Below are 15,490 nucleotides of genomic sequence, written 5' to 3'. Positions count from 1 at the left end.
ATTTTATTGAGTTTAATTTCTTTTCAAAAGTTCAATTCATTTTAAAACTTACCTGAAAAGTTTAACAAAAAGGAATAAAAGTGTCGAGGTTGCGTGATTCGATATTTATTCTAAGAAAAAAATCAAGTATTTTTTTAGCAGATTTTTTTAAAAATCATATATGAATTTCAATCAAGTAAAACATTTTTATTTAGATCAAGGAATGATTGAAAATTCATATTTAAATATTTTTTTACAAAGAAAAATTGATTTTTTTATAATTTCAATGAAAATTCTAACGAAGATATTATTTTGCTATTCTTTAAGTATTAAAAAGTTTTATTGTTGATTAAGATATTACAGTTCTTATTCATTAGGTTTGAAAAACTTTCTGCCCAAGGATTTTGAAAAATTTTTTCTTACTACTCTTTTTGATGCTTAACAATTTAGTTTTAAGTACCTATAAATCTTAATTTTCTTGTCTAAGATTTATTTCGTTTTATTTTTACCATTATTGTTTACATTTACATTTCAACCTGATTTCGTAGGTACTTATTGATTTATTAATAATGATTTATTACCTATTGATTATGAAATGATTATTATTAGTGTAGTTGTTATATTTACAACATCATGATTAATAGGATTATCCATTTTAGGATTGTGTATGTGATCTTGTGATTGTCATGTGCATGGAATGTTGTATGGTACAAACCAATCCCCATCCTTCTATCCTAAAAATGTGAGGTATTATGAGTCCTAGTGAGGAGTATAATATTGTGTATGCATTTCACGGGGTTTCATTTAGTTAGGAGCAAAATTGTCACGTTTTCGGGATGTGGCCATTCTCATGTGATTATGGTGAGTTGAGTTTAGTGAGAAATGTTGCTAGTGCTCAGCGCGAAAAAAACCTTGAATCTCGTTAAGGAAGTTAATTTGACTTTCAAACGGGGGGTGTGTCTTAACCTCTTTTCGAGGAAGCTTTGTGTTTATCAAGTTCGAAATTAAATTCCTTATCATTAAACCAAAATCAAAGCGCAAATGTCGTCTTTTAGGGCTTTCCTTTCATAATGTGGCGCGGCATAGAGTGTTTGTTTATTTTGGATGCGCACGTTCTTTACTTTTGAATGAGATATGAGAGTGTGAAGATTCGGAGAACAAAATTGGGCCTATCATTGGTCTCATTGAGTGTGAACGACCCTAGTATATCAGGGATTTGAAACCATAAGAGCTTCAGGTAGAATTTGTTAATTTGATTAAGAAGTATGGTGTATAGGACGATTATATGTAGTTTTAAAAAAGGCTTTAGCCAGCTAAGCATGAAACTTAATTATGTTTAATATAAGTTTTAGTAATTTTTATGTGCCTTATTGTTGCATTTAACAATGATTTATTAAACCAAATAATTTTCCTTTAAAGCCAAAGTTTCCAAAGATTCTTTAACCATAAGAAAAGAAAAAGATTTTTTTTTAGTGCTCAAAGTTTTAAGATAACGAATAATATTTTATTCTGTTTATTAATTGATCTTGTAATTTCAGGTCTTTGAAATAATTTCATCAATAAATCTATATTCAAACCTGCTGTTGAAACTTGATGGTTCCTGGTATTGGGGGTTTGTATGTTCGCCAACTGATCTCGTGAACTTCCCGCTAATTCGGAAGTCAAGCTCAACCAAAGTGTCATGGTTGAGACAAATGGCATTTACATTACAACTGACTAGTAGCGCAGCTACTCTTTAACTAGGACATTAATGTATTTTAATTTACTGTTATATTTAGTTTAAAATCTTGTAGACATATTAATCCACTTTTTTGTCCTTTTAGATTATTATTTCATTTAGACGTCAATAACCATAGTAGTAATAACAAAAACATAAAAGGTACATATTTTTTTCAACCTCTTAGGAGTAATCAACACTTTTAGGTGTTACTACAAAATTACATATGTTTCTTCAAATTTTGAATAATTGTATGAGAATTTGGGAGATATTTCATATGACGACAACCTATTTTTTATCACATGCTATTAATTCATTATTAAAACAGAACGAAATATTTTTTAGTTTTGCTCAAGAGGAAAAAGGCTGTTTTTGTCATATACTAGAGCATTAATATCATAATGTCTCTGTGTGTGAAGTAAGATATCAGTTGTCATGGCAAGTTATAGGTTAAGATAAGGTTTAAGGCTATTTTAGCTCCACTTTTTCAGTCTTTCTGGGAGCCAAGAGCTAAGAATCTAAAGGCGAAACCTTTAGTTATAAACAAAATTGGAAACATTTTATAGAGAAGAAGGCAAAATGGATCAAATAAAATATTAAAAATCTTGGTAGTATCGTGGGACCAGTAACAACCCTTACTTTCTTACGACCTCCAACCTCTCCTTTCCACTATAAACATAATAACCCCTATGCAGTAAACATAATAGGTCTTAATTAAACTCCGCATATGGCTTTATTCTGTTTCTCATAAAACAAACAAGCAACTAGCTTATAGGTGATGCGAAGGCGAAGACAACAAAAATCTTCAGTGATAAGATAATGGGCGATAATCGATATAATTCAAAATGCATACAAAAATCACCCCTTATGTAGGTAGATTAAAATTATTGGTCATAAAGTTTGGACAGGGTCAGTTTGAAACCAACGAATAAGATACCTTGGTGCTAATCTACTTAATTAATTTACACCCCAATGTCCAGCTGTTTTGTAATAATCTGCATTTATGATGTCTTAACAATGTATTAGATATGCGGAAGTTAATGCTCACTGGTATAATGCAAAGAAACATCAACCCTGCACAAAACTACGCATTTTCCTAAAGTGCATAAACATAACAAGGGCTGGAATGTTCAAAAGTAAGATGGTTTATTTTATAGAAGGGGAATTTTCATCTCTGCCTAAATTACCCATTTATTTCCTACATTCAAATTTCAAGCAAATTTACAACTACAAATTTAATAATTCAATTCTAAATGCAGTCAATAGTTACTAAAACCACTATGTAAAAATAAAGAATGAAATAACAGGTATTGAGAGACTACGCATCTCAATAAAAGTGGAAATCCTATGTATTATGAAAACAAGAAAACTCAGAAAGTTGCCTGGTTCAAAAGTACAATATTTTTGTTCATGAGGGAAAGGGGCTGAAGATTAACTAATTGTAGAAAATGGGGATGGCAATCCGTAAATTTTTGGACCGGATTCGGATTCTTATTTTTGGCGGATTCCGGATTCTAGCAATATTTTAAAAGGCTTTTTTTAAATTAATAAATTTAAGTGCTACTTATGTCCTAAAAATCAATGTTCTTGGTGTTCTCTATAATTCACTTCCGAGAATCGAACAAGACTTAAAAAGATATTATATATAATGATAATTATCTTTGCCTTCAAAAAGGCGGAGTTGAAAGAAAAACCTCAAGACGCTAATTTTAGCCTACCAATTAAGAATCTGAATCCGCTAATAAAAACGGATTCCGGATTCGGATTCGGTTCCAAAATTGGCTAAAAATTGGGCGGATTCCGGATCCGGATTGCCAACCCTAGTAGAAAAAGAATAAACAGAAATTTAATTAAAGATTCGCGCATTTCTTAGGGAAAGGAAGATTGATTGGAAATACAGGGACACGCCAATATAAATCTTAAAAATATTAGGAGGAAAGAGGAAATTTCTTCTACATTTAAAAATTAAATCTTTACTTCCAATGCTTTTTAGAGTTTTTGTCTTTAACGAACAGAAAAACGTACAGTCTCAATGGAAAGAATTCCCTTTTTTCCAAATATTGGTGTTCCATAGTCACCGCAAAAGTCATATTTCTGCATCATTATTGTCAAACAAGCACCAAAATTAAAAATGTTAAAACAACAGCAAAGTGGTAGGATAAGTATTTGGACAGTATGCAATGAATTGAAAACAGACTTTAACGGATATAGTGGCACACCAAAATATTATGTAACTGCTAAAAACTGTTTTGGTGAAATATTTTTTTTTCTTCAATTTACTCCCATTCACTAATAGTAATGAAATAGTCATTTTTAAGACAAAATGTATTCTTATTATGTTATTGTTATACCTTAACAAAGAAATAAATCAATATTCAACAGGAAATGTTTTATAGTATGTGAAAAAGGTTTTCTACTATAAATACCTAACACTCTTTGTATTTCAGTTATTGTAAAATAATAATAAAAAATCTTACAAAAACGCATAAAAGATAAATACTGGGCTAAGGTTAGGACAGTTTTTGTTCATATAACTCGAAATTATTCGCATAAAAAGAGAAAATCCAATCTGCTTTAAAATTAACCTTTTTTTGTATAATACTTTCAAAATTTAGGTAAGCAATTTAATTTTTTTAAAGCTGAATCAAATTAAGATAATAAGACAATTTAATCAAATAATGTTAAGATAAAAATGTTATTAATATTGTACTTTTCTATAATCAATTAAGATAAAAAAAAAATGATTTCTCTTTCATATTATTGATATTTTTGATTTATTTTGCTGGATTTATTCTGAAAAATCCTTTTACAATAAAAGATAACCCGCGACTGTAGTGCAACCGTCCAACGGTCCAATTATGGAAGGTTCGAATATTACTTGGCCCAAACAGCATAAAAAAAACAGGCACAACTCATTACCATGCACAGGTAAGACTTCCAGGCAAAAGTCGTGCCAGAAAAAATTTGGGATTTTAGTAAACTGAGACAAGTTTAAGATTTAGTCCAGTATTCACAATTAATTTCCAAGGCTATTTTACAAACCTAGCTATAATCTTATAAATTATTTGATTGTTATACTTTCCTATCCAAACGCTTCTTCTGTGCATAATAGCTTCCAAATCATTTTCCTCCTAAAAGAAATAAATTAATTAGAATAGGTACTTTTTGTACAACAAAAAGCAGAACTCGGCAGCTGTATTAAAAAAGGTCTTATAGCTTTTAAATCATTTAATGGAAAACTAAGTATTTTCTTACAAGCAACTAAGCGTTCCTAAATTTGCGGCGGTTTTACGGCAGTAAAGCACTGACGGAAAGATATGTTTGTTCAATCAAATCATTAGAAAGATTTCACATTATCAAAACATAGATTAACACAAATTAATCGGTAGAGCGCTCTAAATAGCATTATTTCATGAATAAATGTTGCTAATAAAAAAACTAATGATATATATAAAACATACCTAATAAATCTTATTTTTAATACATGAGCATTTTATTAAAAATATTTTGACAAAAAAAAAGTATTTATTTTAAGTTATGACTACTGGAGTGGAAGCGAGGCATAATAATATAACACAATTTTAACAAGTAAAACATAAAGACAACAAAACACAGGCTACGCATAACAATTTAGAAGGTTAAAAGATACAGACATCTCAGTAAATTAAACAAAAAAAGGAGACTATTTTTTATTCTTAAAATTGTATGTATTGCATATGAACCAAGCCCCCAAAAATACTATTCCATAACTACCGCCAAAAATATAAAAAGCGCCGCCTAAACTAAACGAGAAAAGGCAATCTTATATTGTGATTGTCAAAACCGTCATTTAGCCAAAATTGGATAATAAAATAGCACAGTATCTTAAAAAATAAATATCTAAATGGTAAAATATTAAATTTGCCTTATTTACTTTTTATTATTGATATTTGAAAGGGCCGTTTACTCTTGGAAAGGTGAAGGTGCAATCTCGGAAAAGATAAAAAATCTTCTAATGACTTAAGAAGCTTCATGTTTAAAGAAGAGCCCATCGGTCCAGCGGTAAGCGAGAACTTTCAGTACAAAGATAGATACATTCATCATAGACATTCTACCACTTTAAGATGTTTAGATAGCTTTCAGAGTTTATTAAGCAATCGCTAACAAAATGCTGACCTACAATATTGATTTAGTGATTCTATTTAACTTTTTTGCGGCAATGTTAGCACATCCCACAAAACGAAACAATACATATTTCTTTAAATGTCAACATTCCATTTTTGAGAAGTTGAATCCCTCCCAAAATATGATGTACAAAATTTCACACTCACTTTCATAAACACACTTTAAACATCAAACCTTGCATAAGGATTCCTGCACTAATAAGGAATAATCTTGAAAAAGAACTAACACTTTAGGAATCATTATCATAAATAGCATAATAATAAATATGTCTACTAGTTTATTTATGGAGATTCATAGGACGTTTAGACATAATGTTAAAAGCATAGCTTTTCTTTACTAACGTATATACGTAAGTACGGCCATATTTAGCATCATTCTAATAGTTTAGACATTTGTTTGATTTCTAATGATTCAATCATTGCTTTTAATCTATATTTCTATTAAAATATCAAAAGTTAAAAGAAACTTGGCATTTAAAATAAGCAATAAAGATTAAGTCATTTCTGTAATAATAATAATTGAAATAAGAAATAAGCTCATAAAACTTAGTGAACCTATATTTAAATAGTTATATAATAACCACTAAATGAAAGTTATGGTTAGACAAGCCAAGCCTGCCTGGGAAAAGACATATATTTTCTAAACAAATAGTAGGACAATCTTTGCTAAATCATAAAGTAATCTAATATAGCAAAGTAGAAACAATTTTCAAATTTTTAGGCTCTGATTAAGAAGGCAAATATAATATCTTACTGTTGATTTATCCAATTTTAGTACTTTTTAATACTTTATATAATAGGATTAAGTTTATACCAAAATATAACTTTCTCCTTTCCCGTGTTGCTTGCCGCGCCTCCAAAATTGTATTTGTTTTTGTTTAGTGTACTATTGCTTGAAGCTTATCTATAGCTTATATCTATTGCTACTTAGTGGGGTACTATTCTTTAAAATTATATATTCAATAAGAATCTAATTAAGTTGGTCAGAAACAAATCCCTTTAATTGCACAACCTTTGTCTGGAGGTATTAACAAACTGAATAGTAATAGTTTTTATTCTTGCAAAGTATTACAACATATGTCAGATACCTGACATATAGCAGCAGCAGCTTGTAATTTTAAAAAGACAAAAAAGAAAACCAGTTTATAAATAGTGTGAAAATAAGAAATTATTGCTCCGCCGCGACTTACCAATTTCTATTCTTGTTTTTTTTTATTCATCAATCAAATTTTTTTGTCTACCATCTTTCATTACCTATATAGTTAGTTTAAATGAAAAAAAATTGAGCATTGATAAAATAAAAAGGATGACAATATTCTCAAGTAACGAAGCACACAAAACTAAGACAATTAAAGATATAAAAAAAATTCTGAGCCGACAAACAAAGTAATGTAAATAATGCCTTTTTTGAGATTGAATTCAATGCTTCGTAGCTTTAAGATAAAAATTCACAAGGATGACAACTAGGTATCAGTAGTGAAACTCATCGAAAATAATAATATGGTTTCCTGAATAAGAAGAGCTATGGATAGAAAGATGATTACTCCATATTGCGGTTCAGTGATATTTACACACACGCGCGCGCACACTATCATAAGCACACACACATACACTGACAGTGAAAGTGCTCTAGAAAATGATAAAGTGTGGGTTACACGAAAATGGTATGTAATTTTTTTCTCAATGTAACACAAAAACAAGGGTGACAACATTCATAAGTAGCTTAGACTATTCGATAGCAGAATCGTTAAAAAGAACAGCCGTCTTTATAAGAAATCAAATTCTTTCTAAAGAAAGCTATTGTCCGAAAGAGCATTTCCGACAGATCAACGGACCAAGTAAATTATTTACTGAATGAATGCTCATTGGTAAAGCTAATCTTCGTAAAAAAAAACTTCTTATGACCTATGAGAATCCGCATTGTAAAGGAGAACCAAATAGGTTAAGTGGTTAGAAAGACATCCTGTTACTTTTATATTATGAATTATTTTTGAATTTTTGCTGATCCAGAAATGATATGTTTGAACTTTTTAAAGGCTGACATTTTAATTTTGTAATTTCATTTCAATAAAGTCTAACCTTTCCTAAAGTTTAATATTTAGATTAACCAAAATTAATTTTAACAAGGATGACAACATCCATAAAAGCGAAGCTCTAAAACGATAGGACAACCAGACATTAACACTTGTATGGTGTCAGAACTGAATAATCAGAATATAAATGAATAAGAGTCAAAGCAAATATGTGAGTAAAGAGGACTATCCACGAACATGAGCAAGTGATTTTAAGCACCTTCCAACATTGATCCTAAGTATTTTCTTTCAGAATATAATAGGACACCGTATATTATTAACATATTGACGAGAAAATTTATGTTTCATCATGTTTTTTTAGGTATTTTAATTGATTTTGAAAACTTTTATGAAGCGAATTCTTTTAATAAAATGGAAATTTGATGATACATATGCGAATACTCGTGTTATATAGATTGTAAATTAATCCATATTAGCATTAATTTAAACATACATATGAGATATAGTAAATGTGCTTTTGACTTTTTTTAATTTTTATCATTTGACAACATGGACAATTAAAGACACCCCGAACTCAACAAAACGTTTGATAGAATTTTAAGGAAAAATGGTGGACATTTTTTTACTTTTCTTCAACTTGAAGTGGTGAAACATAAATTTTCTCGTCAATATATTAATTATTGATAGTGAAATATTATATTCTGAAAGAAAATACTCAGGATCAATGCTGGAAGGTACTTAGAATCACGTGCTCTTGTTCGTGGATAGTCCTCTTTGTTGAAAAACGTCTTAATACAGGATAATGTTTATAGACATAATTACATTTTTAGGACTTGATCATAGAGATGCTTCGCTTATAACATTGTACTTTGATACCCTAGGAATCAGTATTCCAAAATCAGATCAATCGGATGATTAGATCACATAAAAAAGTTGTTAGAAAAGTAAAAAATTAACATGTTTAAAATGGACGTACGGACATTCTGGTAACGGTTATAGAGTTGCTACGCTTTCTAAATCGTACCTTACTACTACAGAAATCAACATGCAAAGTTTGAAATCGATAGGACAATTCTAACATGCCTAAATTAACGAAAAAAAGCTATCCTCTGACGTACGGACAGACCCTAATTATAGAATAGCTTCTCTTTTAAAAAGGACAGTTATGTCTCTGAGCAGCACAGCATTAAAAAGCTAGCGACAAGTAAATAAAAATCCTATCCTTGTACAAAAGTTAAAGGATAAATGTGTATGTAGCGAAAAAATCTAGCTAACCGCTGAACAATATGGTTCTCCTTTGCAGTGAAGCTTTTCATAGGTCCTGGGAAGGTTTATAACTGTATTGGTAGACCATGATAAATTGCCCCAAAAAATTACCCCCACTAAAAACATAAGTTATTTTTCTTTTACAATTTAAAATATAGTAGGTAGAGTATAGTAGTCATATAGAGGAATAAAAGACTTAAACACATTTATGGGACTCTAAACCAATATCCACAAAATAACAATATCGAACTTTCCATGTACTAAAATTGCATAAAAATGGGTTGACTGAAATGGACGGAGTTTTTTTATTTAGAGTAGACTTGCTAGGTACATGTTTAGTCAAATTAACATAGAGAAAAAAATAAAAGAGAGGAATCGAAGCAACTAGAAGACGAAAATAGGCAGTGGGCCTAGAGGCCTACTTAGCGCTGTTGCCGCGCTAAAATTTATTGATATTCCACTACTTTTCAAATGGGAGGATTAAAAAGGGGGAGGTCATTTTCTAGTAAATTCCGTAAAAGTGTGTAAAGGTGTGTGTGTTATAAGGCCTAAAAATAGTAGTAGAACGATAAGGTGCTCTATATTTTTGTATTCCCTATTGAATAGAACAATAGGGAGCACCTTATCGTTCTACTACTATTTTTAGGCCTTATAACACACACACCTTTACGGAATTTACTAGAAAATGACCTCCCCCTTATTAAAAAAAATATTTTTTTACTTTTTACTATTTCCATATTTAGGGCAAGAATATTAGATTAGATATTTTCGTTTTAATGTTTTAATTAAAAATTACATAGAATTTTATTTTTATTTAAAAAATTTGTTAATGAAAGATGAATCCTTCTATTTCTAAAAAGGGGGAAATTTTTTTTCATAATGAACATTCAGCTGATTCTGACCGCCCACGGCTGTTTGCTAAATATCGCTTTTCTTTTTATTCACATTATTATTTATGATTGACTTACAAAAAGCCCTGGGCGGCTTTTGATTTTAGTCTGCTTCTAAATTTAGGGATGGGGAAGTAGTATTTTACCATGAAAAAGGGGTGAGTATTCATCCTCTTATCCTTTTTCCTTATGCAAATTAATAAAATAAAGAATTTTGTAAAGTTTCAAAAAGACCAAACAATTCTTTGGCTGTGTCTGACGTTAAGACGCTTAGGTATTATACCTAGATAAGTTTTGCTTGTAATAATATTATGACAGGACAAAGAGGTGTAATAATCATGAAATAATAAGGAAAACTTTGAACAACTATGTTCAATTTCAATTGTACAGTGCTAGACAGTACAAACCATACAAGTAGGATATGCAAATGACAATAACGTCCAAATTATCTGCACTTTTAAACGTCGGTCATTGAAAACAGTACGTCCACTATAAACAAATTCAAGTTGCTTTTTAAGGCTAATTTTACACAAGATTGAAAGCGTAATATCGTCTGTGTTAAGCTTCATGCATTAAAATAGAGTTGAGAGTTTTATCAATATTAGTTTTCGTTCGTCTATCACTTAATTTGTTTGTTATGTTAACTTTTTAAGATGGTACCATCCTTGTTATTTCTAATTTTCTGTCAATGTATAGGCATTTTTAGAATATGAAGCACAGAAAAAACTTCTACTTATTAAGGATATTATGCAATAAAAAAAGACGGCAATGTAAAAAGTAACTTTAATAAATAGTTTGTACTTATAAAAACTTTGCTTTAATATTCTCAATTGTAAATAAATTAAAATGACAAATAAAACCAAGTACGCAAAATACACTCAACAAACTTCAAAGTATTAAAGTTACCTTTTTGGCGCCATGGCTATGGCTATGGTTGTGTAAACCACCCATAATGGCGTGGGGGAGGAGGTGGAGGAGTGCATCCCCCGTCAGTGTTCCTACGGCCAGGGCTATCAGGAACTGTACTGCGAATTGGTAGATTTTCCTGAAGAAAAAAATAACATAAGTCAAATTCTATATTTACTTTTAATTGGCTCTCCTAAAATACACACTCAACTACCAGTGCATCTTGCTGTTAAATACTTAGCTCTATCTCAGATTTTGACACTTGTAATTAAACAAAATCATTTTTTTTTGCATTTCCTAAAGTTAAGTTTTTCTACATATAGACTGTGAACGTTTACGCATTCTAATATCATCCTATCGATGTTAAACTTTACTTGAGGATTCCTGTCACAGGAAGTAATAAGTTTAAAAGCATATCTCACACGAAGAATTTCTCTATATGATAGAACTGTACAATTAACTTGATGACTTTGTAAAAAAAAAGGTACCATGTTGTACGCATAGCAATTCTATAATGAAGTTTTGAAATGTTAAAGTACGTTCATATTCATTGTCCTGCATTCTAATTAGCAATATATAAAAATATTAACAGCGTTATAACTTATAACCTATATTTGTTTATATTATTTGTTGGCCTTCTTTTTTATGGATGTTAACTTGTCATCCATGTTTTCATTCATATTTTGATGAATTTAATTAGTTCTCATGAGGTAATGGGAATTAATTTGCATAATCATTAAAATCTTCAAGTTCCTGCAGAGTTTACAGAGAAAAAAAACTCAAAAAATGTATCACGTTACTTTAAACACCATTAAAAATATTAGGATATGTAATCATTGTCGAGATCTCGTACCTAATCAAAGTAGAAAAAATACATTTATGTTGCGTATTTACGACGACCAAACAATGGCATTAATTGGTAATATTTTAAATTTTTAGGTACTTCTTTGCTAAATAAAAGTGGTACTAAAAAACAACGATTATCTTAATAAAAATCCAGGGGTGTATTGTATATTTGCATATTTGACCCTGCTAAAGGGGGAGGGGGAATGTGAAAATTAAGAGAACTGAACAATGTTTTTTCTCTCTTAAAAACAACTAAAAGAATATGTGGGAGGGGGGATGATAATACGAATAAAATAAAAAGTTCTGAAATTATTTTTCTATTTTTCCCCTTCCTTGCTAGAAAAAACTAGAAGGGGGCCAAAAATAAAATAAAAATTGAAGCAGGGGAAAAAAAGCATCTTGTGCAGAATATAGGTACACCCCTGTAAAAAAAACTTCCAAACTAAAATATACATGTACAGTATATGGATAGAAAACCCAGCTGTTAAAATTGCAAGAAAAGCGCAATGATTATAGAGAAATCGACACGGTTTACAGTTTTTATTAAGATGTAAGTTCTCAATGAATTCTGGTTAAATTCACACTAAATATGCGTTTTTATACTAAAATGAATCTTCATAGTTTTAATTTTATGCTATTTTTTTCTTCAATTTTTGTTTAATACCTAGTTTCGGTTTATAAAATAATTTTTTGTATGCTTATCTATCAAACTTGTCTTTTCTGTCGACATGTAATAATAACTGCATATTCCTTATTTACTTCAGATATGCTAATTATAGATGTAAAATATCCTGGATATCAAATATATCTTATTGTATAAAGTTAAAAGTTTTTTTTTGTCTGAAGCTTAAGATCTCAATAAACAAATTAACTTATTGGGTTCTCTATTCTAAGTAAGATACAATAGGTCCTGTGATGGTTCTAGGCTATTTCATTTTCAACTTCAAGTCTTGGTTTTAAGCAATTTTTTTAAAGCCCCTGATGCTAGGGGCGTTATCGCTGGCATCTTAAATTATAAATGAAAAAAACTTCTAGCAAAAAAGGAAAAATAGTACAAAACCACGCCATAGACAATTAAACTCGTAACAACCGTAGAAAATTTGAATCTTAGAATCGTGCACTAGTCAAGTATTAAGAAAAAAGCTTACATCCTTTATAGTAAAGGATAAACATTCTATAAAAACAAGAAATCAATATTATGTCAAACAGAACTAAAATTTTGATGAATAAAGTAAAATAAAAATTGAGAATTCAGCATTTAAAATATTATAAAATCTAATGAAAATAGGAACGCTTTTTTGGAATATATTTTGTATATTCTAAATTATGTATGCTATGTTTAAATAAATAACCTTAAACCATCCCAAGATATCCTATTATATAAAGTGTTAAACTTTTTTTGTCTGTAGCGAAGGATCTCGCTAACCACTGAACCGATATGGTTCTCCTTTAGAGGGAAATTTTGTATAGGCCCTGAGATGGTTTTAGGCTATTTTTTAAAACTAAGTCTTTGTATGTTTTTAAGCTATTTCCATATCCTTTCGAATTTAGAGCTCCTAGATGCTAGGGGAGCAGCCGCTAGTAAATCTAAAAATTACTAGCCTAACACCATCCCGAGATCAATGTTAAGCTTCAAACCAAGAAAACATTACTACAATAATACTTTATATAAAAGGATAAAACTGCTGAAAGTAGTTCTAATATGCCATAATATTACCTTTCAACATTTTTTATGAATCTGTTTAACTTTCCCCGTCTATGCAATAAACCAAATGAAGCGTTTTATTACATAGTCAATTGAATGTGTTGCCTAAAGTACACAGATTCTACGATAACTTTTTTCACAAATGCAACAAGACTTTATTTTTTCTTAAACACAAAATTAATAATATCCAAGCATCTCTATAACTAACTCTGTACAACCGTAGTATATTTGCTTCTTACCTATTCATGATTGGGATAACAAGAACTCCAAAGATTCCACAAGCCCCTAAAATATTTGATGTTGTTATTAGAATTTTAACAAAAAATAGTGAAAAGTCTAATAGGCTTTTGTGATCAATAAATCTTTTTAAAAAAATAATTCACTTCAGTCATGTTTCTAAAAAAAGTTTTTTTATGCACTGGCAGCAAAGATTAAGTAAAATGAAAATCACCTCGAAAGAGATTATTTAGTCCTTTGACACGCATTTCACTTATGTGAATATTATTAATTTTGTTATATTTAAATCATGATTCATTTTGTTGCTTGTTTGTTATAAATTCATGTTAGGTACTTTTTTAACTAAAGGTCTTAACATAAACATTGACAAATCATGAAAATAGGAAAAAACAATTAAGTCGAAATTAAGAAAAATCACATTTAGAATAGGTACTTAGATTTAATTGTTCAGCAACAACAAAAAGAACACTCATTTAAATTTCCCTAGCTGACTTTTAAAAGACATAAGCAATATATCATTGAATAGTTTTTTGTTACTACTTCCTAAAACCACTAAATTAATTTACCTATCGCACAAATAGCCCCAATCGCAGCCGCCCAGATCTTTCCATCCCTTAGGCCCGCCTTCTCGACATCCCCCACACCCTCCCCCTCATCATGATGTTCGTGACCGTGGTGTTCATGGTCATGATCATGGTCATTAGGATGATGGTCATGGTCGGCGTGGTTATGACCGCTGTGGTCATCGTGGTCGTCATGCACCTCAACAGGACCATTAACAGCTGCGGTGGAAGATGTTTCTGGAAGGTTATTCGTAACTTCTTCTATTGCGTGACATTGTGAGATTATTGTGACAGTCAGCAGGGAACAAAACAATTTAAGATTCATTTTATCAGATCTGAAAACAAAATCTAAAATGAAAACAAATTTAATATAAAAATGTCATTTTATTCGACTAGCAAGAATCATTAATTAATGACGGGCATTTCACTAATGTTATTTAAAGAAGAATGTTTTAATAGATTCTCCATACTAATGAGCCTACTGAAAATAACTTTGTACGTAAGTTGATACTATTGAGGATGATGTTAAATAAATTCTACCTACGAATTTTTAAAGTGCCACACTTTCGAGATTAATGATTTTTTTTAAACCTAGCCTGGTAAGGACGAAGTATCAAAAATATAAAGCTGCAAAAATAAAGTTTACTTGTAATAATATTGAAGCACAGCTTTTGTTTGCTCAAATATAGACGCCGGCCATAAACCACACATGATGAAATATATATTATACATTATCGAAAATCTTGGGAATTTAAAAAAGCTAACACAATGCCTGATTTTATTTCAAACAACATAAACCAAATTTTCAGTAAACCCATTAAGAAATAGGAAAACCTTTATAATTTTTTTCTGGACTTAAGTCAGTCGAAGTTATTACATATTAATTTAATATGTAAGCTTTTAAGTAAAACATATGAAGGCTTCAATCTGACATTGGACTTCCTAAACAGAAAACGGCTGTGAGTTAAATAACTGATATAGAACGATAGAGGAAATAATATTTTTATTCATATTTATGATATGACAGTCGATCATTTAATGTGCTACAAATTTACTATCAATTCGTTTTTATAGACATAAAATTATTAAAAAGTCAAATAATTAAATCAAAATAATCCTTTATTGATCTTAGTAACAATTTTTAAAAGCGACAAAATGTAAAGCGTAAGTATTTTGAAATAAATA

General features: G+C 29.9%; 1 protein-coding gene across 7 annotated transcripts in view; it reads right to left on the bottom strand.

The window, feature by feature from the left end:
- LOC145326327 (zinc transporter foi-like) overlaps window positions 1-14,674 on the bottom strand; it is a 63,525-nt gene extending 48,851 nt beyond the window's left edge. For all 7 annotated transcript variants that reach the window (XR_013881849.1, XR_013881850.1, XR_013881852.1 and 4 more), the window contains exons 1-4: window positions 14,309-14,674; window positions 13,745-13,790; window positions 10,955-11,093; window positions 4,781-4,827 (exon numbers count right to left, since the gene is read on the bottom strand). Coding sequence is in view for 1 of the 7 variants with exons in the window: in XM_080169621.1 (XP_080025747.1) it covers window positions 4,781-4,827; window positions 10,955-11,093; window positions 13,745-13,790; window positions 14,309-14,630 (554 nt within the window). In the remaining 6 variants the exon portion in view is untranslated. The remainder of the gene's footprint in view (window positions 1-4,780; window positions 4,828-10,954; window positions 11,094-13,744; window positions 13,791-14,308) is intronic.
- Between the last annotated feature and the right edge of the window lie 816 nt (window positions 14,675-15,490).

The sequence above is a fragment of the Acartia tonsa genome, chromosome 8 (genome assembly GCF_053477335.1).
Source record: "Acartia tonsa isolate MP-2025a chromosome 8, ASM5347733v1, whole genome shotgun sequence".
NCBI classification, from domain to species: domain Eukaryota; kingdom Metazoa; phylum Arthropoda; class Copepoda; order Calanoida; family Acartiidae; genus Acartia; species Acartia tonsa.
The sequence above is the reverse complement of the archived record's forward strand: the minus strand, read 5'-3'. Positions and strand labels throughout refer to the sequence as shown.